Source organism: Astatotilapia calliptera, chromosome 22, assembly GCF_964374335.1.
Source record: "Astatotilapia calliptera chromosome 22, fAstCal68.1, whole genome shotgun sequence".
In the NCBI taxonomy this organism is placed as follows: Eukaryota; Metazoa; Chordata; class Actinopteri; order Cichliformes; family Cichlidae; genus Astatotilapia; species Astatotilapia calliptera.
Window position 1 is genome coordinate 35,905,051 of NC_137442.1, and position 24,351 is coordinate 35,929,401.

General features: G+C 46.3%; 1 protein-coding gene and 1 long non-coding RNA gene across 2 annotated transcripts in view; one reads left to right on the top strand and one right to left on the bottom strand.

Annotated features, from left to right (window-relative positions):
* The window catches only part of LOC145423400 (uncharacterized), a 117,208-nt gene that overhangs the window by 4,085 nt on the left and 88,772 nt on the right, over window positions 1-24,351 (bottom strand). The window contains exon 2 of the long non-coding RNA XR_013904453.1: window positions 19,708-19,795. This is a non-coding gene — a long non-coding RNA (uncharacterized LOC145423400). The remainder of the gene's footprint in view (window positions 1-19,707; window positions 19,796-24,351) is intronic.
* LOC145423708 (uncharacterized) lies at window positions 91-10,040 on the top strand. Its single transcript, XM_080296464.1, has 3 exons — window positions 91-109; window positions 6,740-7,310; window positions 9,811-10,040. Exons 1-3 carry the CDS (start codon window positions 91-93, stop codon window positions 9,893-9,895), a joined length of 675 nt encoding a protein of 224 aa, XP_080152590.1. The 3' UTR covers window positions 9,896-10,040.

Consider the following 24,351-nt stretch of genomic DNA (forward strand, 5'->3'; position numbering starts at 1 on the left):
GTCCAACTGTTTTTACCTAAATCCTTCTTCAAATCTGTGAATCAAATGATTTCATCATTTATATAGGCAAATAAGACCCCCGGCATTAGTATGACCTCACTACAACAGGGTAAGCTTAGTGTGGGGCTTGTTCTGCCCAAGTTGATGTTTTACTATTGGGCAGCCAACATAAAGTATACCTATTGGTTGAATAATCCTCAGGCTACTTGGTGTGGCCTTGAGGCTCAATCATGTTTCTCTTCCTCACTTTCAGCACTATTATTTTCATGCCTTCCTGTTTCCCTGTTACAATTTACAGACAACCCTGTTGTAATTGCCTCTCTAAAAATATTTTAAAGATAACACTTTTCTCAGCTTTAGTGACCTTTCTTCTTTGTATGATTTGACCTCGTATCATTTGTTCCGCTACTTTCAAGTAAGACACTGTGCATCTTCTATCTTGCCAGAGTTTCCAAGTCAGCCTCTCAAGCCTTGGTGGGAAGACTTATTCCAGTTGAAGCTTCACAGTAAGGCTCTAATATCACAAATATAGGGCTAGCATTAGGAACAGACTGAGACAGCAGGCGCATCGCGCACCACTGCCCAGTATCCTACTGGCCAACGTACAATCCATGGAGAACAAGCTCGATGACCTAAGAGCAAGAGTCACCTTCCAACGTGACATGAGGGACTGCAACATTCTGTGCTTCACGGAGACATAGCTGACCCCCACCGTGCCGGACCAGGCCGTAACTCCGTCGGATTCATTCTTTGTGCTCCGCGCGGACAGAACGGCAGAGTCGAACAAAACCAAAGGTGGGGGAGTGTGTTTCATGATAAACAGAAAGTGGTGTGATGCCAGGAGCATTTCTACTCTCTCTAGCGGCTGCTCGCCACATCTGGAATTCCTGAGCATTAAGTGCCGCCCTTTCTATCTGCCCCGTGAGTTCACCTCGGTCATCGCCACGGCGGTCTACATCCCACCCCAAGCGGACACAGGTATGGCTTTGTCCAAATTACATGATGTGCTGAGTTCGCTTCAAAACAAGGACCCGGGCGCAGCCCTCATTGTAGCAGGAGACTTTAACAAAGCGAACCTCAGACAAGTCATGCCAAACTTTTACCAGCATGTCTCGTGTCCAACGAGAGGGGATCGGATTTTGGATCACTGCTACACGCCATACAAGCAGGGCTACAAAGCTGTCTCACACCCGGCTTTTGGGAAGTCTGACCACAACGCCATCTTCCCCATTCCCCAGTATAAACAAAACATACGGAGGGAGGAGTTAACCATGAGGGAGGTGAAACGGTGGTCTGCCCAATCAGAAGCTACGCTACAGGACGCACTCAACAACGTCGACTGGGACATGTTCAGAGCATGCGCAGGCGACATCAACGAGTTTACGGAAGTAGCAGTATACTTTGTCAATATGCTAGTGGAGGAGATTATCCCCACTGCGAGAGTCACCACATTCCCAAACCAGAAATCGTGGATGGACAGATCGATCCGCACTGCAGTAAACGCCAGGACCGCCTCCTACAACGCGGGTCTCGCCACTGGCGATATGAGCGCCTACAAAGTGGCGGTGAGAGATGCCAAACGCCGGTACCGGGAGCGTATGGAGTCCCGCTTCCACCAGGGCGACACACGGAGTATGTGGCCCGGACTACGCACCATTACGGACTACAAAGCCAGGGACACTGTGCCGATCAACGCCGACTCTGCATTCACCAACGAGCTGAATCAGTTCTACGCCCGTTTCGAGGTTAGCCAGGCGGCTAATGCTATCTACCGCCTGACTACCGAGGACAGTGACATCATCAGCAAGAGACCAGTGACCACCATCACGGAGCATGACGTCCGCGCAGAATTGAGGAGAGTGAACACAAGGAAAGCGGCAGGGCCAGATGGCATCACCGGCTGTCTGCTGCGCTGCTGTGCTGACCAGCTAGCAGGTGTGTTCACTTCCATCTTCAACGAGTCCCTGGCGAAGTCTGTGGTCCCCACATGCTTCAAAAGATCCACCATCATCCCTGTGCCCAAGAACAGCAAACCCTCATCCCTGAACGATTACCAGTTGCACTGACCTCGGTAGTAATGAAGGTGTTTGAGAGGCTGCTGAAGAACATCATCTCCTCCTCCATCCCAGACACCACAGATCCGCTGCAGTTCGCCTACAGATCCAACAGATCCACAGAGGATGCCATCGCCCACGTCCTACACACCACTCTCAGCCACGTGGCCAAGAAACAGGGTAACTATGTGCGAATGCTGTTTTTTGATTACAGTTCAGCGTTTAACACAATAGTGCCCTGCAGACTGTTCACAAAGCTGAGGGATCTGGGACTTAACAGCGATCTGTGTGCATGGGTGTTGGACTTCCTCACTGGCAGAACTCAGGTGGTGAGGGTGGGAAGGTGCTTCTCCAACAGCATCACCATCAACACAGGAGCACCTCAGGGATGTGTCCTCTCGCCACTGCTCTACTCCCTCTACACTTCAGACTGTGTGGCCACCCATGGCTCCAACACCATTGTGAAGTTTGCTGACGACACAGTGGTGTTGGGTGCCATCTCCAACAACAATGAGGTGGACTACATAGACGAAGTGAAGAATCTGGCATCATGGTGCCAGGACAACCACCTCCAGCTGAACGTCGGCAAGACCAAGGAGCTGGTGGTGGACTTCAGAAGGAGTCAGCACAGAGACTACAAGCCCATTATCATCAATGGAGCTCCAGTGGAGAGGGTGCAGTCCTTCAAGTATCTTGGTGTCCACATCTCCTCAGACCTGACATGGTCTGCCCACATTCAGGTCCAGACCAAAAAGGCTAGGCAGCGCCTGTATCACCTACGACAACTGAGGAAGTTCAGGGTCTCTCCAAAGATCCTCAGGATTTTCTATACAGGCGCTGTGGAGAGCATCCTCACACAGAACATGACATCATGGTTTGGGAACAGCTGTGTGAAGGACCAAAAAGCTCTCCAGAGAGTGATCCGTACAGCAGAACGCTGCTGCAGGATTGCTCTCCCTCCGCTTCAGGACACCTACACCAGGAGATGCCGGACTAGAGCAGCGCAGATACTGAAGGACCCGTCCCATCCTGGCAACAAACTGTTCCAACTTCTGCAATCTGGTAGAAGGTTCAGCATCTTCCGGGCAAGGACAGAGAGACTCAAGAGGAGCTTCTATCCCCAAGCCATCCGTGCCCTAAACACACACACCCGCCCTCTCACATCATCTATAATTGACTGAGTCAGGACTCTTCCAGACACTAAACCAAGGCACAATGTACATTTCAATACCTTTAATTTTAAATATGTTTATATTGTCTATCCTGTAAAATAGTCAGATTGTCTATTCATATTAATGTACAGAATTCACCTGCTTGCTGCTACTACTGCACATTCACCCAATGTATATACTATATATACAGTGTTGGGAAGGTTACTTTTAAAATGTATTCCATTACAGAATACAGAATACATGCCCCAAAATGTATTTTGTAACCTATTCCGTTACGTTACTCAATGACAGTAACGTATTCTGAATACTTTGGATTACTTAATATATTGTGGCGAGTTCAGACAAGGAGGAGACGGAGGTATCGTTTGGTCTTGCTTCCCGTGAGCTAGCCAGGGAGCACAGCCGTTTATTACATTTGCAGAAGAACACACTGCCACTAGCTAACTGCTCAGCGCGGCAACCACAACACACATAGGGCGCCCTCTGACCCCGGAAGGACACACCGTCGCAGCGAGAGGGCGCCACCCGTCACCATGGCAACATACACAAAACATAACTGTACAAGCAGAACCCCGAACAGCCCTGACCCGCTACAATATTATCATGCTTTTTACAACAACGTGAATGTACTATTGCTGTGTGATTTATTACTATTACTGAAGGTCCGCGACTCTGAACTGTAGTAAAGGGACCTCTGACTAATGCTGGGCTCACACTGTGCGATTTTTGGCCCATTTTGAGCCGATTTTTGAGTCGTGCGATCGTTTTGGCGATCGGCCCGATTTTGGCCTTCATCGTGCGTCGTGCATCGTGTAGTATACGTGGGGTAACGAGAAGCGATTGACACCTCACGACCAGCTCCCGATCATCAATCGCTTGGTCGTGAGGGTGTCCCCGCAGTTTGCCACACTGCGCACGCGCAAACACAAATGTCAGCGAAAAAGACGGCGTAGCACGGCAGTGCAGCGTATGATCTGGACACAAGCGATGGAGGCACAACCTGTAGAACCATCCGAGCCCTTTCGATGTGGCCTCACAAAATTATCACGACCACAACAACCGTGAAAATAGTTGGATCGACACTGCTGCTCAATCACAGCTGCCTGACCAATGTTTTTCATTAGCAATTTAGCAAAGTTGATGGTGGTGGTGTGTGTGTGTGAGTGAAAGACGGAGAGGGAGAGCGAGCGACAGAATTTCTGTTATAACCTTCATTTTTATGGACGCACAGTGTGAGCACTCAGGTCGCATCAGAGCATCGGGCCCTATAGTGTGAGACCCTGCATCGTGACCTATGAACTTCTAACCCCTGCGAGTCAATCGTACAGTTTGAGCAGGAGCTGAATCGCGCGACTGAAAAAATTGCACAGTGTAAGCCCAGCATAATACGGTGGGGTCCCTGTTGGCTGGTAGCCGAAAAATAGCTCTACTTTGTTGTGTGGGTCAACTTTTCTTGCGACAGACAGAGAGAGGCGTTGAAAGGCTGCTCCAACGGAACATGTTGTTTTCGGAGGAAAACACGAACACAGTGTACAGTCGAGTCTTAATAGCTTACTTACAACTGGGCTCGTCAGGCACTCTTCTTGGCTGAAGTGGTTATTATTATATTTACATGCTTCCAGCTCCCATTTTTGCTCGATGACTGCTCATACCTTTCCACTCCCCTTTTTCTCCCTCCTAGCGCTCACAGACACATAACGTGTATGGCAGTCCATTCTCCCAGCAGCACGGACTACACTGAACATGATGCTACATTCTTTAGAGCTATGCTTGTAGCATTCTGCCTGTTAGCTTAGCACAACAACAACAACAACAACGAAAAGGCGCTCTCTCACCCAGGAAACACACAGTCGCAGAGAGAGAGAGCGTCGCCCTGTAACCATGGCAACCGTAACGCTGCCGCCTGGAACAAAAGAACGTAGCTGTCAAACAAAACCCAAACAGTCCTGACCCGCGACAATATGAAACGGGAAAGTACCGCAGTGTAATCCATTTATTTCAACAAAGTAACTGTATTCTGAATACCACCTTTTTAAACGGTAACTGTAACGGAATACAGTTACTCATATTTTGTATTCTAAATACGTAACGGCGGTACATGTATTCCGTTACTCCCCAACACTGTATATATATAATGTTCTTCCTCTACCCCCCCCCCCCCCCCCCCCATTTTTGTACATGTCGAGGAGCGTGTCAGGTTACATTTCACTGTGTGTTATACTTGTATAACTATGCATGTGACAAATAAAGAACCTTGAACGTTGAACTTTGAATATATATTTTAATTATGGTATCAGGCAATTACTCAAACTTAATAGTCTTAAGTTTGGGGAAGGTTACTAGGACAAAGTAATTGAAAAAATTCATACCTCAGCCTCATGCCTCATGTGTAAGACTCTCCCTTATTCAGTTTAAGACGGTATACGGATTACACTTCTCTTATCTAGACTACCTAAAATATACCCCGGCAAACCTGACCTGTGCAACAGATGCAGTACCTCCCCCTGTGATTTAACTCAGATGTTATGTTCTTTTTAAAAATTGAGAAAATAACATTCAGACTCAGAGGAAATGTTAATAAGATCTCACAGATGTGGCAGCCTTTTATTATTTACTTCAATTCATTGAAAACACGTAGAACTTACAAGTTGTTTTTTGTTTTTGTTTGGGGGGGTTTTGTTTGGGGGGGGGGGGTTCTGTGTGTGTGTCACGGCTGCCGAGGCGAGCCGTGTGGATTTAGAAGGAGGACCCAAGATGCAGGCAGTGGATGAGATACCGGTGGTTTTATTTACAGAGGTGTAGTGGCAAACAAACAGTGGGGCATAACAAACAACTAAAGACACCTAAACTGGGAGAACTAAAATAACAGACCTGGGAGCATATGACAACGGATGATGAATAGCAGAGAGACGCAGACGAGGAACAGGACACCGTGGAACACAGGGTAACAGACTGACACAGAGGAACACAGACGAACCGGCAACAGGCAGGAGAACACACAGGGCTTAAATACACACACCAGTAATCAGGGGATGAGAGACAGGAAGGCAACACAGCAGGGAGGAATCTGGGCTGACGGGACAGGGGAAACGTAAACTGGTCACACTCACATATGACACGGACCTTCACAATAAAACAGGAAACTCAGACACATGGAACCAGACAAGACATTGAACTAAACAGACAGATTCACAAACAGATGGGGTGACACCATAGACAGACAGATACAGACGCAGACTCAGAGGCAGACCGAATATAACACAGAACCTAAACAATCATCTAGAAAATGATAACAAACTAAAAGCGCTGGGTCACCGACCCAGGACCATGACAGTACCCCCCCCTCAAGGGCTGGCTCCAGACAGCCCAGCAGAAACGAAAAAACGGACCAAAATTAAACAGAAAACAACCCGACCAGGGCGGGCGGAGGGGGCCCAGGACGGAGGGACAGAGTCCAAAAAGGCCCAGATGGTCAAGTTCAGGAGGCCGACCATGCGAATGGCAACGGGGCAGGTCCGGATGCCGGCCACGCAGTAGGCAGTGGCGTGGAAACAGTTCTGGGGGCCGACCGTGCGGACGGCAACGGCGGCGTGGAAACAGTTCTGGGGGCCGACCGTGCGGACGGCAACGGCGGTGTGGAAACAGTTCTGGGGGCCGACCGTGCGGACGGCAACAGCGGCGTGGAAACAAGTCCGGAGGCCGGCCACGCGGAAGGCAGTGGCGGCGTTCAGGAGGGCGTCCACGGTGGCGGAGATGCCCAACAAGCGGCCTGGCAGATGACCGACGATGTGGAGGTGGTAGTAGGGGACCTGAAGGCTGCGTGGCCCCTGCAGCCCCAGGCGAGGCGCAAGCTGAGGCTGGACCAGACGAGGCGGAAGCTGAGGCTGGACCAGACGAGGCTGATGAGGATGATGAGGATGCTGAGGCCGGACCAGACGAGGCCGATGAGGATGCGGAGGCCGGACCAGGCGAGGCCGATGAGGATGCCGAGGCCGGACCAGGCGAGGCCGATGAGGACGCTGAAGCTGGACCAGGCAAAGCAGCTGAAGCTGAAGAGGAGGCCACTGCAGGTGATGCGGGAGCTGGACCAGACGAGGATGAAGACACGGAGGCTGGACCAGGCGAGGATGAAGACACGGAGGCTGGACCAGGCGAGGATGAAGACACGGTGGCTGGACCAGGCGAGGATGAAGACACGGTGGCTGGACCAGGTGAAGCGGATGAAGCCGAAGCATGCGCTGGACCAGGCGACGCTGAGGATGCTGAATCCGGACCAGGCGACGGCGTGAATGATGCAGCAGAGGCCGGGCCAGGCAACGGCGTGGAGGATGCAGACGGAGGCGCTGCAGCAGGTGGCGGCATGGATGTAACTGCTGCTGCAAGCGTGGATGAGGCTGCTGGTGGCTGGATGGGCTCCTCGGGCCCCCCAGCTGACGAGAAAGGAGGCTGGACGGGCTCCTCGGGCCCCCCAGCTGACGAGAAAGGAGGCTGGACGGGCTCCTCGGGCCCCCCAGCTGGCAAGAAAGGAGGCTGGACGGGCTCCTCGGGCCCCCCAGCTGACGAGAAAGGAGGCTGGACGGGCTCCTCGGGCCCCCCAGCTGGCGAGAAATGAGGCTGGACGGGCTCCTCGGGCCCCCCAGCTGACGAGGCAGATGGCTGGACGGGCTCCTTGGGCCCCCCAGCAAAAACAGTCTCAGAACCAGTGGGCACTGGAGCCCCTGGCACACACAGAACAGAACCAGCAGGTGCGGAGACCTCTGGCAGGAACGCAACAGAACCAGCAGGCACACGGGCCTCTGGCAGGAATGCAACAGAACCAGCAGGCACACGGGCCTCTGGCAGGGACAGAACAGGACCAGCAGGCACACGGGCCTCTGGCAGGGACAGAACAGGACCAGCAGGCACACGGGCCTCTGGCAAACACATAGCGGCCTGCAGCTGCGCAGAGCATTGACCCTGCTCAGGCAGCGACAGCTCTGTGCAGTCCTCAGCTGGCTTCTTAAACTCCAGGGGTCCAGAGTCTGATGGGGGCTGAAACCCAGCCTCTGGGGAGGCCCTGGAGTGCATCTCAGTCTCAGAACTGGCCAGCCTTTGAGGAATGTTGACATTGTTCTTGGGTTTGTCTCTCTGCTTAGAGTACGGAGTTGTTGAACTGTCCGTTATGGGTTGGACTGACATGGCTTGCTGTACAGGAGGAGTAGGTGAAGGTGATGGCTGAACAGGTGGTGGAGCAACTGACACAGGATGCAGGGCTGGTGACTGCTGAACAGGAGGCTGAACTGAGGATAAAGCTAATGATTCTTCTGCTAACCGGGCTACTGACTGGGCCATGGATTGTAACAGGGTTTGTAATAAGTCTGGCTGTGACTGTAATTGAGCTATGGATTGTGAGGCTGAATGTGGCGGAGGTGGCGACTGGGCTTCTGGCCGGGCGGCTAACTGAGCTTCTGGCCGGGCGGCTAACTGAGCTTCTGGCCGGGCGGCTAACTGGCGATAAACGCCGTACAGAACATCACCCCTGAGTAAACGGTCCCACAGTTCAGACCAATAATACTGTCCTGTCCACTCACCACAGCTGGCTGCTTGGAAATCCCCAGGTCCGACTGTGGCGAGGAGCGTCGGCAGCGTGAGCGCCGTTTCCCCCTCGAAGGCTGGGTTGACGGGCCGGGCAGAACATCCTCTGTCGGACTGGGCAGTGAAGCATGAGTTGCAGGGTGGGCGGTAGCAGCCGGGGGGTGAAGACGGAGTCCATTCAGAATGAAATTCTGTGCGAGCGGGTGAAGTGAGCTGAGCAGCCAGGGGAGACCAGAAACCAAGCGCTGTAGCCGATTAGCCACGGCTTGGCGAAATTCTCTCCCCTCGTGCTCCAGCCACGCATTGATTAATTTGTCCACGGAGTAAACAATGTCCTCCCGGAGCTCCTTGGGCGGGTTGAATGCTGCTGGGTCCATAGTGGCCGGTTCGTACTGTCACGGCTGCCGAGGCGAGCCGTGTGGATTTAGAAGGAGGACCCAAGATGCAGGCAGTGGATGAGATACCGGTGGTTTTATTTACAGAGGTGTAGTGGCAAACAAACAGTGGGGCATAACAAACAACTAAAGACACCTAAACTGGGAGAACTAAAATAACAGACCTGGGAGCATATGACAACGGATGATGAATAGCAGAGAGACGCAGACGAGGAACAGGACACCGTGGAACACAGGGTAACAGACTGACACAGAGGAACACAGACGAACCGGCAACAGGCAGGAGAACACACAGGGCTTAAATACACACACCAGTAATCAGGGGATGAGAGACAGGAGGGCAACACAGCTGGGAGGAATCTGGGCTGACGGGACAGGGGAAACGTAAACTGGTCACACTCACATATGACACGGACCTTCACAATAAAACAGGAAACTCAGACACATGGAACCAGACAAGACATTGAACTAAACAGACAGATTCACAAACAGATGGGGTGACACCATAGACAGACAGATACAGACGCAGACTCAGAGGCAGACCGAATATAACACAGAACCTAAACAATCATCTAGAAAATGATAACAAACTAAAAGCGCTGGGTCACCGACCCAGGACCATGACAGTGTGGGGTTTTTTCCTTTTATTTTTATTTTTATTTTATTTTTTATTGGTATCATCCAAATTTTAATGGCCTAATCTGTATTGAGATATGTCTTTGTATCAGTTGGTGCTTTATTGGGCCTGATATGTCAAATTACATGTAAAAACTCTATAAATAAAGGGGGGGAGGGGGTTTCTTTCCCACTGTTGCCAAAGTGTTTGCTCATAGGGGGTCATATGATTGTTGGGTTTTTCTCTGTATGTATTATTGTAAGGTCTCTCTAAAATAAATAAATAAAATTGAATTGAATTGAAGAGATGCTCTGTCTGCTGTTCTGCATAGACCTGAACCCCATCTGAGAGATTATTTACTAGATTACTAGGCTACAGATACTGAATACAGAATGGAGCAACTGTCAGCCACCTCGTGTACATGTATGACATCAAGATGTATGCCAGGAGTAAATGAAACATCAGTTCACTGATCCACGCCACCAGGATATATAGCAATGACACTCTAATGCCATTGGTGTATAGGAGAAGTGTAGTCAGATGGTAACCAAAGAGAAGGTAGTCAGAACTGAGGGGATCGAGCTACCGGAAGGCAACATTGCAGACATAGAGGACAGCTAAGTACCTGCGCATCCCACAGGCAAATGGAAACCATGAAGAGGCCGCTAGGAAAGCTGCAACAACCAAGTACCTGCAGATGGTCAGGCAAGTCCTGAGGAGTCAGCTGGATGGTAAAAACAAGATCTGGGCTATCAACACCTACGCCCATGATCAAGCCGTCAGACTCCAACACTCAGTGACTGGACTGACACACACACACACACCTTCATACACGTCACCACCTCAAAAGCACTTATCTGCACAGTCTGTTAAGTAGTCGTCCGTTTTATTTTGATACTCCTTTTAAGTCTCATGTCCTTTTGAAACTAAAAGAGTGCAGCTAGTTTGAGAACCCAAAAATTATAAAACAAATGGAAATCTGTTGAGTATGTTGTGTGCTCACAATCAGCTGTCTTAGGGTGTGATGAGTTCATTGAACCACTTCTGCACATAGAGAACATGCCGCTCTTGCTTGTCTGCTTCTTTGCCTTTACAATCAAAAACAGATATTTTTGCACTTTTATAACTGTGGCTATTGTTCTCTTAGTGTACTGTATGTGTATAATTATAAGTATGCATTGCATGTTTTTTTGTTTGTTTGTTTGAAATGGCAAATCCATCCCTAGTTTTCACTTTATTCTGTTGCCTTAACAGGCTTCATTTGTGTCTTCTTCCTGCAACCAACTGTAACCAAAACATAGACACAGCAGGCTTAAACCTCTCTGAAGAGGAGGAAGAGTATTTTTATATTCTATATTCTACATGTGAGAGAGATTGCTTGAGCAAAAGGAGGCAGTTAACACAGGCCTCTGTATCCTTGGGAAGAGCTCACTTTGTTTAAATGAGGAAGAATGGTCACCCGTCTCTCCATAAATGTACTCTGTCCATTTGAGGAAGCAACCAGAGAGATGTCTCCTGAAAAATATGTTTCTGTGTCCAAGGTGATTCCCCTGGTCTCACTGCTTCTCAGAACCACTAAAGCTTCAGAGTCTCAAGGTAGCAAGCAAGCTGCTCAGCTGTCAGGGCATTGTCACCGTCGTTTCAACTCTACTGAAACATTTTATGATTTTGCTGTCTGCACCTTCCTGGACAACAGATTTAAAAACCTGGGATTCTGTGACAAACGTTGACTGTGTAAAAGCTCGACTTCTAACTGAAATGCAGTCAGATGTCAGGACATTCATCATCCGCCACCAGCTCTTTCCCAACTCTAGAAACTACCTTAAGCTCTTCTGGAGGGGTTGCTTCATCCCCACCTGCAGCAAAAGGTTTCCATTTCCATCATATGTGGAGCCTGTTTATGTTTTTGCGGTGGCTGACCAGCATTCTGATCCATAGAGGGTGACTGGGCAGATAATGGTCTTGTAGATCTTTGCCTCGAGATGGTCTACAATCTGACACTCGTTACTTGATACCAATTCGTCCAAGCGGCTTTGGCCCTTGCCTGCATGTCAGGGAGGATATCCACATCACTACTGACCATCAGTCCCAGGTACTTACATTCATTGGTCTTCTTTAGGTCTTCTTAATCTTCATCAACATCTTGTTGGGTGTCCATGTAATCGGTCTTCCTGGTGTTGAGTCTCCTGCCATAGTCAGCCAGGCATGTCTTCCATTGCTGCATATGGTGCCGCAGGTCTGTTCTGGTTGGATTTACCAGGAAGACGTTGTCGGCGTAGAGGAGTGACCATGGGTGAGGTGTTTGGAGATCGGTAATCTTAGTGTCCATGCAAAAGATGAACAGGAGGGGCGAAAGGGCCGAACCCGGGGGTACACCCACGTTGATGGTGAGACTCCCGGGATGGGTGTCCAGGATCCGTACAAATATCTTCATGGTATGGCATAGAAAATGGATTAGGCGGTAGTTGGCCCAGTTGATGGCATCGCCACTGGCTTTCCAAATTGTTACCATGATGCTGTTGGTCCAGGCTTCTGGCACTTTGCCACCCATGATAATACAATTGTGATACTTTGCTGGCCAAGGAGTTTCCAGGCTCCTGCCGGGATATCTTTGGGACAAGGTACTTTTCCATTTTTCACCTTCTTCATGGCGTCTTTGACGTCTACTGTCATGATTGGCAGGACTGGGCCATGAATAGGGGTGGCACTGTGGATTGGCGGGTGGGGGGAAAAGCAAAAATAAGATTGCCAAAAATATTGCACCTACATACTACACTTCTTGGAGAAACAAAAAAGTCACAAAATACCATCACTGTATATAGAAGAATCTGCAGCACATGTAAATTATGTCACCGCTGGTGCTTTTCAGATGGGAGCACCTCATTAGCTGTATCTGTATGTGTATAAATATTATTTTGTTTTCAGCACTTTTTATTTTCAGCACTTTTCTAAGCTTACTGCAGTAAGCTTAGAAAACACCGGTGTCGCACATAAGGATGCTGTCATAGCCTGTCAACCACGTTGATTAGCTGCGTATATACGAATGTGAATCGCATCATTGGCTGGACTTTGGGATAAGGTGGCATCGCTCTAATCCCATACGGGAGCAGCCAGTCACTCACTGACTAACACTGCAAAACAGAATTGTTAAGGTATTTATTTTAATTTCAATTCAGGTTAGATTATTTTTTTGTGTGTGCGCAACACAGATTTTCTGTGCACAGAGACCGTGCCAGCAGTGCACAATTGCGCAAGCGCGCAGCTTAGAGGGAACATTAGTTATAATTCTGTTTCCATGTTTTCCTGTCACCGTGTCACTCTCTGTGTCCTATCCAAGTCTGTCGTGTCCTCTGTGTTTGATTCTTAGATGTGTTCATATCTTTTCTCCCTTTTTGTTCTAAAGGGACTTTTTTGGTCCCAGTGTGAAGTCCGTGTGCCTTAGTCTGCGTGTTTTCTGTTTTATTTTGATAGTCTTGCGTCCTGGGTTCAGTGTCTTTAGTTTTGCATCCTCCTGTGTCGTGTTTATTCGCCCCAGCTGTGTTCTCCGTGTGTTTCCTCTTACCTCGTCACCCTCTTCTGTATTTATGGTGTGAGTCGTCATTCATGCTTTGTCGGGTCGTCTGTTAACCTTCCCTGTACCTCCATGTCTCAGCACATCCAGGTATTTCCAGTTATTTTAGGTTTCATGCATTTAGTTCTTCCCAGTTCAGGTTTTACACTTGTTCCCTTCTAGTTGTTTCCCTCATTTGGTTTATGTTTGTGATCAGCCATAATAAAGGCTTCGTGCCTTTTTTGCCTTTTTTTGCAGTGGTTTGTATCACATCTAACTAATAGACTCCAGTTTGTGCATGTAAATGGAGAGTGCTCTTCACACACTGAGGTTAATTATGGAGTTCCACAGGGTTCAGTGCTAGGACCAATTCTGTTTACATTATACATGCTTCCCTTAGGCAGCATCATTAGAAGACATAGCATACATTTACACTGCTATGCTGATGACACCCAGCTCTATCTGTCCATGAAGCCAGATAACACACACCAATGAGTTAAACTGCAGGAATGTCTTAAAGACATAAAGACCTGGATGGCCGCTAACTTTCTGCTTCTTAATTCAGATCAAACTGAGGTTATTGTACTCGGCCCTGAAAACCTTAGAAATATGGTATCTAACCAGATTCTTACTCTGGATGGCATTACCTTGGCCTCCAGTAACACTGTGAGGAACCTTGGAGTCATTTTTGACCAGGACATGTCCTTCAACGCACATATTAAACAAATATGTAAGACTGCGTTCTTCCATTTGTGCAACATCTCTAAAATTAGAAATATCCTGTCTCAGAGTGACACTGAAAAACTAGTTCATGCATTTATTACTTCCAGGCTGGACGACTGTCATTTATTATTATCAGGAAGTCCTAAAAACTCCCTGAAAAGCCTTCAGCTAATCCAAAATGCTGCAGCAAGAGTCCTGACAGGGACTAGAAAGAGAGAGCATATTTCTCCTGTTTTGGCTTCCCTTCATTGGCTTCCTGTTAAATCCAGAATTGAATTCAAAATCCTGCTCCTCACATACAAGGTCTTAAATAATCAGGCCCCATCTTATCTTAATGACCTTGTAGTACCATATCACCCTATTAGAGCACTTCGCTTTCGCTCTGCAGGCCTACTTGTTGTTCCTAGAGTATTTAAAAGTAGAATGGGAGGCAGAGCCTTCAGTTTTCAGGCCCCTCTTCTGTGGAACCAGCTTCCAGTTTGGATTCAGGAGACAGACACTATCTCTACTTTCAAGATTAGGCTTCAAACTTTCCTTTTTGCTAAAGCATATAGTTAGGGCTGGACCAGGTGACCCTGAATCCTCCCGTAGTTATGCTGCAATAGGTGTAGGCTGCTGGGGGATTCCCATGATGCACTGGGTGTTTCTACCTCACTCACTATGTGTTAACAGACCTCTCTGCATTGAATCATACTTGTTATTAATCTCTGTCTGTCTTCCACAGCATGTCTTTATCCTGTCTTCCTTCTCTCATCCCAACCAATCACAGCAGATGGCCCCGCCCCTCCCTGAGCCTGGTTCTGCTGGAGGTTTCTTCCTGTTAAAAGGGAGTTTTTCCTCCAAGTCCGGGCCCATAGAGGGGTGTCCCCGTCATGGGACTCGCCACACCGGAACGCAATCACACCTGCAGCTGATCAGTCTCATATCGAGAGCAGTCTTAGCAGAGCAGCTGAGCATCCATCAGCGCTGGATCATTGTTTGAGAAACTGTCAGTTTCCCAGTTGATTTAGATATCAGGAAGTGTGTGATTCTCGGCTAACATGCAGTTTTCTAACAACAGCTTTTGTGGTGTTTCCTGCAGGATCTCGGAAACAGGTGGGTCGAGCTGACGCACAGGTTTTGGGAACAGAGGAAACGCAGACACGGGCCATCGTCACCAGAAGAAAATATTCTGCACTTTGTCACTCACCTCACTGTAAGCAAACAGTCTTCATTCAAAGAGTCCTGCGTGTGGGTTCTGGCAGATCTGACAGATCTAGAGTAAGCATCTGGTTACCACTGAAGTATATTACCTTCCATTTGTATGGCATGCTGTATCGAACACTGCACTGAGCTCTAGCAGGACAAGCACAGAGATGAGTCCACTGTCACTAACACTGTGATGAGTTCTGAAACCTGACTGAAACTCTTCAGAGCACAACTACTCTTTCAAGAATTTCAGCTAGAAAATGAAGGTTGAAGATTGGTCTATAATTAGCTAAAATAGCTTAAGTGATATCTTTTTAAGTAATGGTTTAATTACTGCCAGCTTGAAGGCCTGTGGTATGCAGCCATTAATAGAACTACACTGATCATATTTAAGATTGGAGCCTTAATTAATGGTAAGACGTGTCTGAGCAGGCTTGAAGAAATGGGATCTTATAGACACATTGATGATTTGGAGGAAATGATTATTATCGGCTTATATCTCTGATGTGGTTATGAGTATTTATTTTTAATGTTAAATTTTTATTCAAAGAAATTAATGAAGGCGACTGTTTTGATGTAGCACTATGTAAATAAAATTGAACTAAATGCAGTTATTACTAGATCAGGTTAAAGGAAGGCTCTAACAGAGCTCTGACTCTTGGCTCGTCAGGCTTTTTCTTTTTTTACCTGATTTTTGTTTCTAAGAAAATGAGAGCCACATATATTCATTTAAAATTTCAGTAGAACAGTAGCTGTATAATGTCCTTGTAAGTGGATATCAGGCCCTTGTAGAGCAAAATCAAGTTTTTTTTTCCAAATAACCCAAACTGTGATGTCCACATATGTGAACCCAGGTCCTAGGCGGTTAATATTTTCTGCACTTGATAGTGACTTGTGCCATTGCCTTCAAGTTGGCCTCCTTTGTTGCCTTCCATGGACCCATTTAGTTGCTGCCATTAGTATCTTTAGAGAGAAGCCTTGAATGACGTTTGTTTCTGACACTGTCTTCCTCTCTGTGCCAGATTGGATGTCTGGTCAGACTCTAACCCTTCAGGGTGTTTTTTTTCCTGTGGTCTGCTCTTATGTCCACCAGTTACTTTGTGTTGTCATGGAACTCCTTTCTCCCAGATGGTTTTCATGAACAATACATGTATTTCATGTATTGTTCAAGCTCTATGTTTCCTGTGCACCCTGTGTGGATACTTGGAGAGCAGGCCATTAGTTCTCCTTGGCTCTGCTTGTCTGGTGTGTCTCTTCAGCCTAGTAACCAGTTCTGTGACCATTTGTTTTTAAATGATGATTTCATTCTTTTTTCTTTTTTTTTGATACTCGATACTCAAAACATTTGAGTATCGAGTTTTTTGTTAATTTGTTAAGTGATTCTGTTCATTGTTTCCTTCTTAAAATGTATTATAACTGTCTTCGTTTTGCTTATTATTGTTTATCAAGAGATCTCCATTTTTATTTTTACAGTCCTACAAAATTTAGGTTATATTTTAGGACTGAGTGTCTGTGTACCTCTGTCTGTTTGTCAGTGTTTTGTTTGGATGTGCTGAGTTGTTCTTCTGTTCTTAGCTTTGTTACTCTCTTTAGTTAATTCCCTTTGTGGCTCCATTCTGTTTCTCCTTCTGTACCACCTTTTTCTCTATGTCTGCCTGTTTTCTCCTCGTGTCAACTTCATCATATCCCCCTGTTCTGTTCTGTGCCACTTCCTCATTTTCTCAATTTTTCCAAGTGTACAGCTCACCTGTTAGAATCCCAGTTTAGCCAAATCACCAGGTTAGAATCACTAGTTAGCCTAACCCCACAAACTTGATCAACATTGAAAACATTATTTTTCTGTTAAGCTTCTGCCTTCCTGCATTGTATTCCATGTTTATTAAAATTTTACATGGCATCCAAACGTTTTTGGAATTGGGTTCTACTTATCCTGTGTCGACATGGCATTTCCTTGCAGCTTTTAATAGGAAAACATACCATAGGTAAACATTGTGGTGAAAATGTTTCTAAGCACTATATGCAGTGTTTTTTTTTAGAAAAGGTAAGCTGAGTCATCTGTTCTTTGGGGTTTTATCAGTTTTTCTTGTATGAATTGGTTTATATTATTAGTATTATTTACCTAATTATCCAAATAACATTCACTCATCAATATGTTAAAGTCTTGTTGATGTTTTTGAGAAGTCATCAAGATACTTGGTTTTTCATTTAGACTCAAAAGCTAAAAATGGTGTGTCAAACCAGGACATGAGGCAGGGTAAACTGGATTACACATGTTCACAGACAGTCTCCTGAACTTCGAGGGAAGGATTCTAACATTGTTGGCAATGTTACTCTTTACAGGTTAGTGTTATTCACACAGCAGTCACTGGCTATTGCAGAGGCATCCTGCAACTTCTTAACAGTCTCCTTCAAGACAACTTTCTTCCTTCATTGTGGGAAGAAAGAAGGGGTAAAGCACTGCAAGAATAATTCATGAGGTTTAATTTTAGAAGTATAACCCATACGCTGTGGATAGAAACCACACAGCCACCGAGCACAAGCTGAATAAAAATAGCATTAAAAACAGCGAGATGGTGCATAGAGAATTGACAGTTTGATAGAACCGCTCTGCACCCTGCAGTACATTCAGTAAGGAGTGCTCATTCTTTTGTTTACTTTCCTATAAAAACTAACAGTGTTAGTCTAGATATATAAGGAGAGTAGTAAGAATTTATTTCATTTTGATTATGCAGAAAATTAAAATTAAATTAAATGTTCAAATCTGAACATTTAATTTAGTATATTCACAAAAACCGGAGCTTCTAGTTTATTGCAGATACCACTGCACCCCATTAAATGTTGTATCCTTGTGAGATGCACACCATGCAGTACAGATCATTTTAATTTAAGTGAGATTAGTTTTAGTTTTAATTAATAGGTTTTTTTTATATTACCAGATTTATTTTTCTGCTCTTGCTCTTGACGAAGGCGGTCGCACTTTTCTCCTCCTCCTCCTCTCCCTTAGCTTCCCTGCTTAGCCTCTTGTGTCCTTGTCTAGTCTCGTGTTTTTTGTATTACTTTTCCCTGGAACACTCTCTCACAGTCTGTTCTCTAAAACCTAAAAGAGGAATTATGGATTTGATCAACTGGTCCCTAAATGCAATTGACACCCCTTTCTCAACTAGAAGTCTGGGCTTGGGTGAGCCTGAGTGCTGAAGATATCTACCTATTCGGAACCATGATAACAGGGTTCTGGCTGATCGGAGCTGGCTTGGTTCTGACTTATCGAAGAATTAAGAAAGCGGAACCGGCTGTTCAAACCCCCACAAGGCTGCCCACTGGGATTGAAATGATGGGAAGAGGCGTGAGTTTCTCAAAATGGGCTCATTGAGTGCAGCACGGATAAGATCTTGGAAAGGCTACGGCTGCTGTGAATACTCAGAATAAGATCTCTGACTGCAGACTGGATACATCTTGGAGGGGCTCGCTCGGAATAACATCTCTGAGCGCAAATTGGATGACATCTTGGGGAGGCTCACTGTGGTCGTGAGTTCTCAGAATCTGCTCTTTGAGCACAAGAATGACAACATCACCAAGCGCAAGGTTGATACATCATGGCGAAGCTCGCAGCTCTCCAACGGGAGATTGAGAGACCAGTGTTGGACTGTAGAACTGCTTTGAAATTCATATGAGCTGTTCGCACTAAAGTAAAAAGCACCATCACTTCATGCGGATACCCCTTTGGCGCCAGCTGCGGTCTCAAGGCTGGAGCTGAACAACAACACCCTGATAACGACTGTGTTTAGTCTGTTCCTTCCTGTTCCATCCAAGACCACCTGGGTTGGCTGGAAGACTGTTTACTGAGCCTGGCAGGGCGAAGGACACTGTCTCAGCTGAACTATGGACACGCACACACATACATATACACTGATATGCACACACTCATCCCCCTCCCTTTCCAAACGCCTTCGATGCTTGTTCCCTCCTGGGGAACACGGCGGGTCTGAGCGCACGCTGGAATGGTAGCGCTGGGCAGGATGGCTGCTGTGTTTGCTTCGGATTACTCCTCACCCCCCACCCGACCCTGTGGCTTGTCACGTGTTCCATAATGTTGTGATGTGGACATTTATGTGCTTTCTGTGCAGAGGAGTTTTTTTGTTTCCTGTTCTCATGTTGTCCTCCCAGGAGCCCAGCATGAGTAGAGGTCTCTTTTTTCCTCTTGTACTTTCCCATTGTAGTGTATATTTCAGTGTTTTTCTGTAACGCTACCGATCTCCGACCTGTATCCCCATGTGATGTCTGTGTTGTGTGTTTAAGGTTGGGGGGGGGGGGGGGGGGGTCCTATTTCACTGCAGGGCAACCTGCACGTGGCGAATAAAGCCTTGATTGATTGATTGATTGATTGATTGATTGATTATCTTCTCTATTTGAATGTAAATTTACAAAATGTACTTACTTGTAATGTCTCCTACAGGGACAGCTCCATTCATGAATTTCCTCTGTGGTCTTCCTCACTCCTGCCTGGCAGCTCCATATTCAACATCCTGTGTCATCAGAAAAGAGGAGAATACTTGTTCACAGCACTGTAACTCTACATTTTTGTTTCTTTATCTGACAACCACAAAATGTAAAGGGCAGAAATCTTGATAACCTTACATAGCAACACACTCCAGCTGTGGCCAAGTGTTTGCTCAAAAGGGGTTGTTTGATTGTTTTCTCCGTATTTACCATCAATAAAGTTCATCCTGTATGTAATTACTAATAGGTTACATTCTATAGGAATCTTTTTTTCTTTCTTTGCCTCTGACACATTCATTCACCCACCAAAATCACTGAATTTAGGTGTTCCAGTCACTTCCACAGCCACAGGAATCATAATTCAAGCACACAGGCATGCAGACTGCTTCTATAAACATTTGCTGTCAGGAGCTCAGCGAATTCCAGTGGTACAGTGAGAGGAATAGTGATAGTCCCGTGAATATGCCTTGCTACTAAATACTTCACAGTTAACTGTCAGTGGTATCAAAAGAAAGTAGTGATTGGGAACAAAACCAACTCAGCCACAAAGTGTTAGGCCACTTGAACTCACAGAGCAGGGTCAGCTGGTGCGTAGGGCACAGTTTGCTAACTTTCTACAGACAGGATCACTACAGACCTCCAAATGTTATGTGGCCTTTAGATTAGCTCAAGAAGAGTGGATAGAAGGCCACCACAGGACTCTAGAGCAGTGAACATGTGTTCTCTGGAGTGAAACTTCACTGACAATCCAATGGACAAGTCTGGGTGTGGACAGCAGTACTACTCTGACTTACACTGTACCAAGTGTAAAGTTTGATGGAGGGGGTGGGAGGGTTATGGTGCGGGGCTATATGACTGAACTCATGAACAACAATTCTTTTTTTTATAGATATGTGGTCCTCAGAGGACAACCACCACAAACATGTGCTTTATACATGATGCTGAATATTAAACAGAAATTGTGTAAAATGGGATCAACATTTTACATTTTTGAGGGTCCCCATGCCTCCAAGACCACCCTTCAGATACCAATTTTCAGGTATCTGAAAATTGTAATTAAGTTCAATTTAAGTACAATATCTGTACTTTCTATTCCTTACATTTTTAAAACAGGCTCACTGCATTTTGGTTTGACACATTTTGGGAGAGTTAATATGTCATCGCTGCCAGCCTTCAAACGTGAAGCCGATTTGAGCCTAAACAGTAACACATGAAAGGTTTGTGTAATAATCACCAGTGGGTGTCACATGAAAAGAGATGACGTGTGCCAAACTCAGGGGTTAAAAGTGGTTTTGTTGTTTCTTTTTTTTTTTTCTTTTTCTTTTTTTTGTGTCCCGTTTGGATCTTTAGCATCAGAATCGTTGTCTTAAGGCCAAGAAAGATGCCAAGCAGATTTACTTTACCAAGTGGATCATCATGGCCTTGCCATATTGGTCCATTTGATTGACCTTTATTATAATTATGAATTTATTTTATTTTCAGTTGCTACAAACGGGACAGACATGACTGGGGGATAGGACGGGGAGAAAGAATGAAAGAAAGAGAGGGAGAGAAAGAAAACCAAAGGGGAGAAGAGACGGCGAGAAGGGGGGGAAGAAAGAAAAAAAACAAACAAACAAAAAAACAAAACACCTGGGTCACCTGTATGGAGAAAAAAAACAGAAGAGAAAGCAAACAACAAAGAGCAACATAATAAGAAAAACAGCACCATCACAATAAACTAGCTAGCAGTAGATAACAGTAGATACTAAATAATAAACGATATTGTGCAGCACGCAAGATAGACAGCGCACAATGTGCTTTGAGGCAGCAGCCAAGAAAGCTGTAGTCCATTTGATCGACCTTTGTTGTTATTATTTATTTTATTTTATTTTCAGTTGTTACAGACGGGACAGACATGAGTGAGGGATAGGAAAGGGTGAAAGAAAGATGAAGGACAAGAAAAACAGAAGGGAAGAGGGACAGTGAGAAAGGAAACTTAAAAAGAGAAAGAAGAGAAAAAAAATCTCCTGGATCAGCTGTTGAGAGAAAAAGAAGAGAGCAACATACTAAACACAACACCATCCCGTTAATCTAGCTAAGTGTAAACAGCAGTAAATACTAAATACTGAATGTTGTTGTGTAGCACGCAGGACAGACAGCGCACAATGTGCTTGGAAGTAGCAGCCAATAAAGGTGTAGTTTATGTCTATGAACAGTGAACACCCGTGTGCACACCTGTGTGGATCAGCGCGCTCGTATTCAAAAGGTTTCCCCATGTAATGGTCTGCTAGAGGATGTAGAGAGCCATAGCCCCGTCCCCCAGGGCATGAAGCAGGCATGGAGGACATCCAGAGGCCCCAGAGTGCGAGAGCCCAAGGAGGACCACTGGAGGGGCATCCGTGCCACCCTCCTGGGAAGAGCTGAGGAGAGCCCCAGATGAGGGGTCACCCAGTAGCTACGGAGCAGAAGCCAGAGGGGGCCGGACAGGCGTGCCCGCCGGCTCTGCTGGCAGCCAGCTGTGCCAGAGTGAACCGAGCCGCAGGCCCAGAGGCCCGAGGGCCCCCTTTGCCCCGGAAGAGGCCTGACCGAGCATCAGGCGCCAGGCCCCGCCAAGTGAGCTGGTACATACCTGAGCGCCCATCCCCGGACACCAAGAACCACCAACGCACCGACCCCTGAGGGCATCAGTCACCGGCAGGGAGTGTGGTGAGGGGAGATAGGCCTCCATACTTTGGAGGGCCTGAGAGTTGCCAGAGAGGTGGAGTGCTATTGAACTTAATAATTCTCAAGCCCTGCAATTCTGCATCTGCTGAGCTGATAATGAAGACTGTGGTCAAACTCATGGAGACCAGCTAAGACAGGACAGAACAACCTCAAGTATGCCACAAGGGTACGACACCAAGAAACTATCAGCCGACTACCCTGCCTCAATACAACATGTAGGGTCCTTTAGGGCATCACAGCAACCAACACAAGCATCCACACAAGGACAGGTCAGAAAGGCTTTGAAAATAAAACCAAAGGGTCAAAGCACCAGGTCCTGGTTGATAGAACAGTACACCAGCACTATAAGACCAGACAGACCAACCTTAGCACCACCTGGATTGGCTACAAGAAAGCCGATGACTCACACATGGATACTGGAGTGCTTGGCACTGTACAAGACTAACAGTATGCTGATAACATTAAACAGGAACCCTGTAGGACTGTGGAAGACAACAATGGAGACAACTGGAAGACAATGGCAGAAGTCACTATCAGCTGCTTATTATACCAAAGCAATGCATTGTGCCCACTGGTGTTCTGCATAGCCTCAATCCTCTAAGCCAGCTCATAAAAACAGCTATGAATGTAGCTTCAGGAGCAGAGTGATCATGAGCCACCTGCTGTAGATGGATGAGGTCAAGCTGTATATCAGGAGTGAGTGAGACACACTCCCACTGATCTAACTTCATCAGTAAGATGCTAGAATGGCCCAGCCAATTATCTGACCTGACTCAAACTGAAAATCTATAGGAAGAGCTAAAGATCAGAGTTCATAGAAGTGGCCCACAGAACCTTCAGGGTTTGAAGACTGTGTGGAAGAATGAGCAATGCATGCAACTAGTTTCTCCACTTGAAGCTTTCATCACCAACAAAGGCTTTTGAATGAAGGATTAAATGAATTTATTGTCTGTTCAGCACTTCAATAGTGTTCAATACTCAGCTGTAAAACAGCCTGTTTCAGTTGTTTTCAATAAATTGCATTCTCAAAAAAAATTTTTGTCTCACACCCATTTCTTCTGGTTTCATGCTGAAGCTCTACTTGGAACCTTGTTAAGATCCAACCATGCAAAATATGATTTTGTTGACATTTCTTAAATGGTCTTAAACCTTTGATCAGGACTGTGAAAATAAAGCTGAAGTGGCACAGGATGAACTCAACGGTGCAATGGATCATCATTCTCAATTTTGTCCAAGCAGTGAGCGCATGCAGTTCTGCCGCTTGAACCCAGTTAGTCATAATCCATGCAGTCTTTCATTTAGCGGGACGAGCGGTTGGTGTATTGTCATATGGAAATAAGAGGAGCTGATCAAAGCTCCCCTTCCTTGGATGAGCTCCTCATTTGTCTCTCCAAGGACTTCCAGCTTGCCAGCCAGTACAGCTCCTAATACAGATGTCTCAGTGCTCATGGCCAACCACCCACCATCATTAAAATTTCATACTGACACACAGACAGATTCCTGCGAGCACTACAGACTCCACTGTATCCACCCGCGTGACTCCTTCTCACCTGCCCTGCTGTAACTGGCTTAATGGACTTGTGTGAGGAGAGCTCCATGTGTGTTCAATGTTTTCAATGTGATCATTAAAGATCAGCAAGTTATATTACATTACAATCATTTCCTCTAGCTCTTCAGCCATCCATATTTGCCAGGAAAATGGGAAATAAGTTTAGCATTTCTTTTAGAAAAATAGTTTTTTATCCAAACGAGCTTGAAAGTCACCTTTATTCTTCAACAAATCCTGAACTCTCTAAGGCAAATGTTTTTTTTTTATTTATTCTAGTAGTCTTCAGGAATAGTTCTCCAGGCTTTTCAGAGGACAATGCAAAGCTTT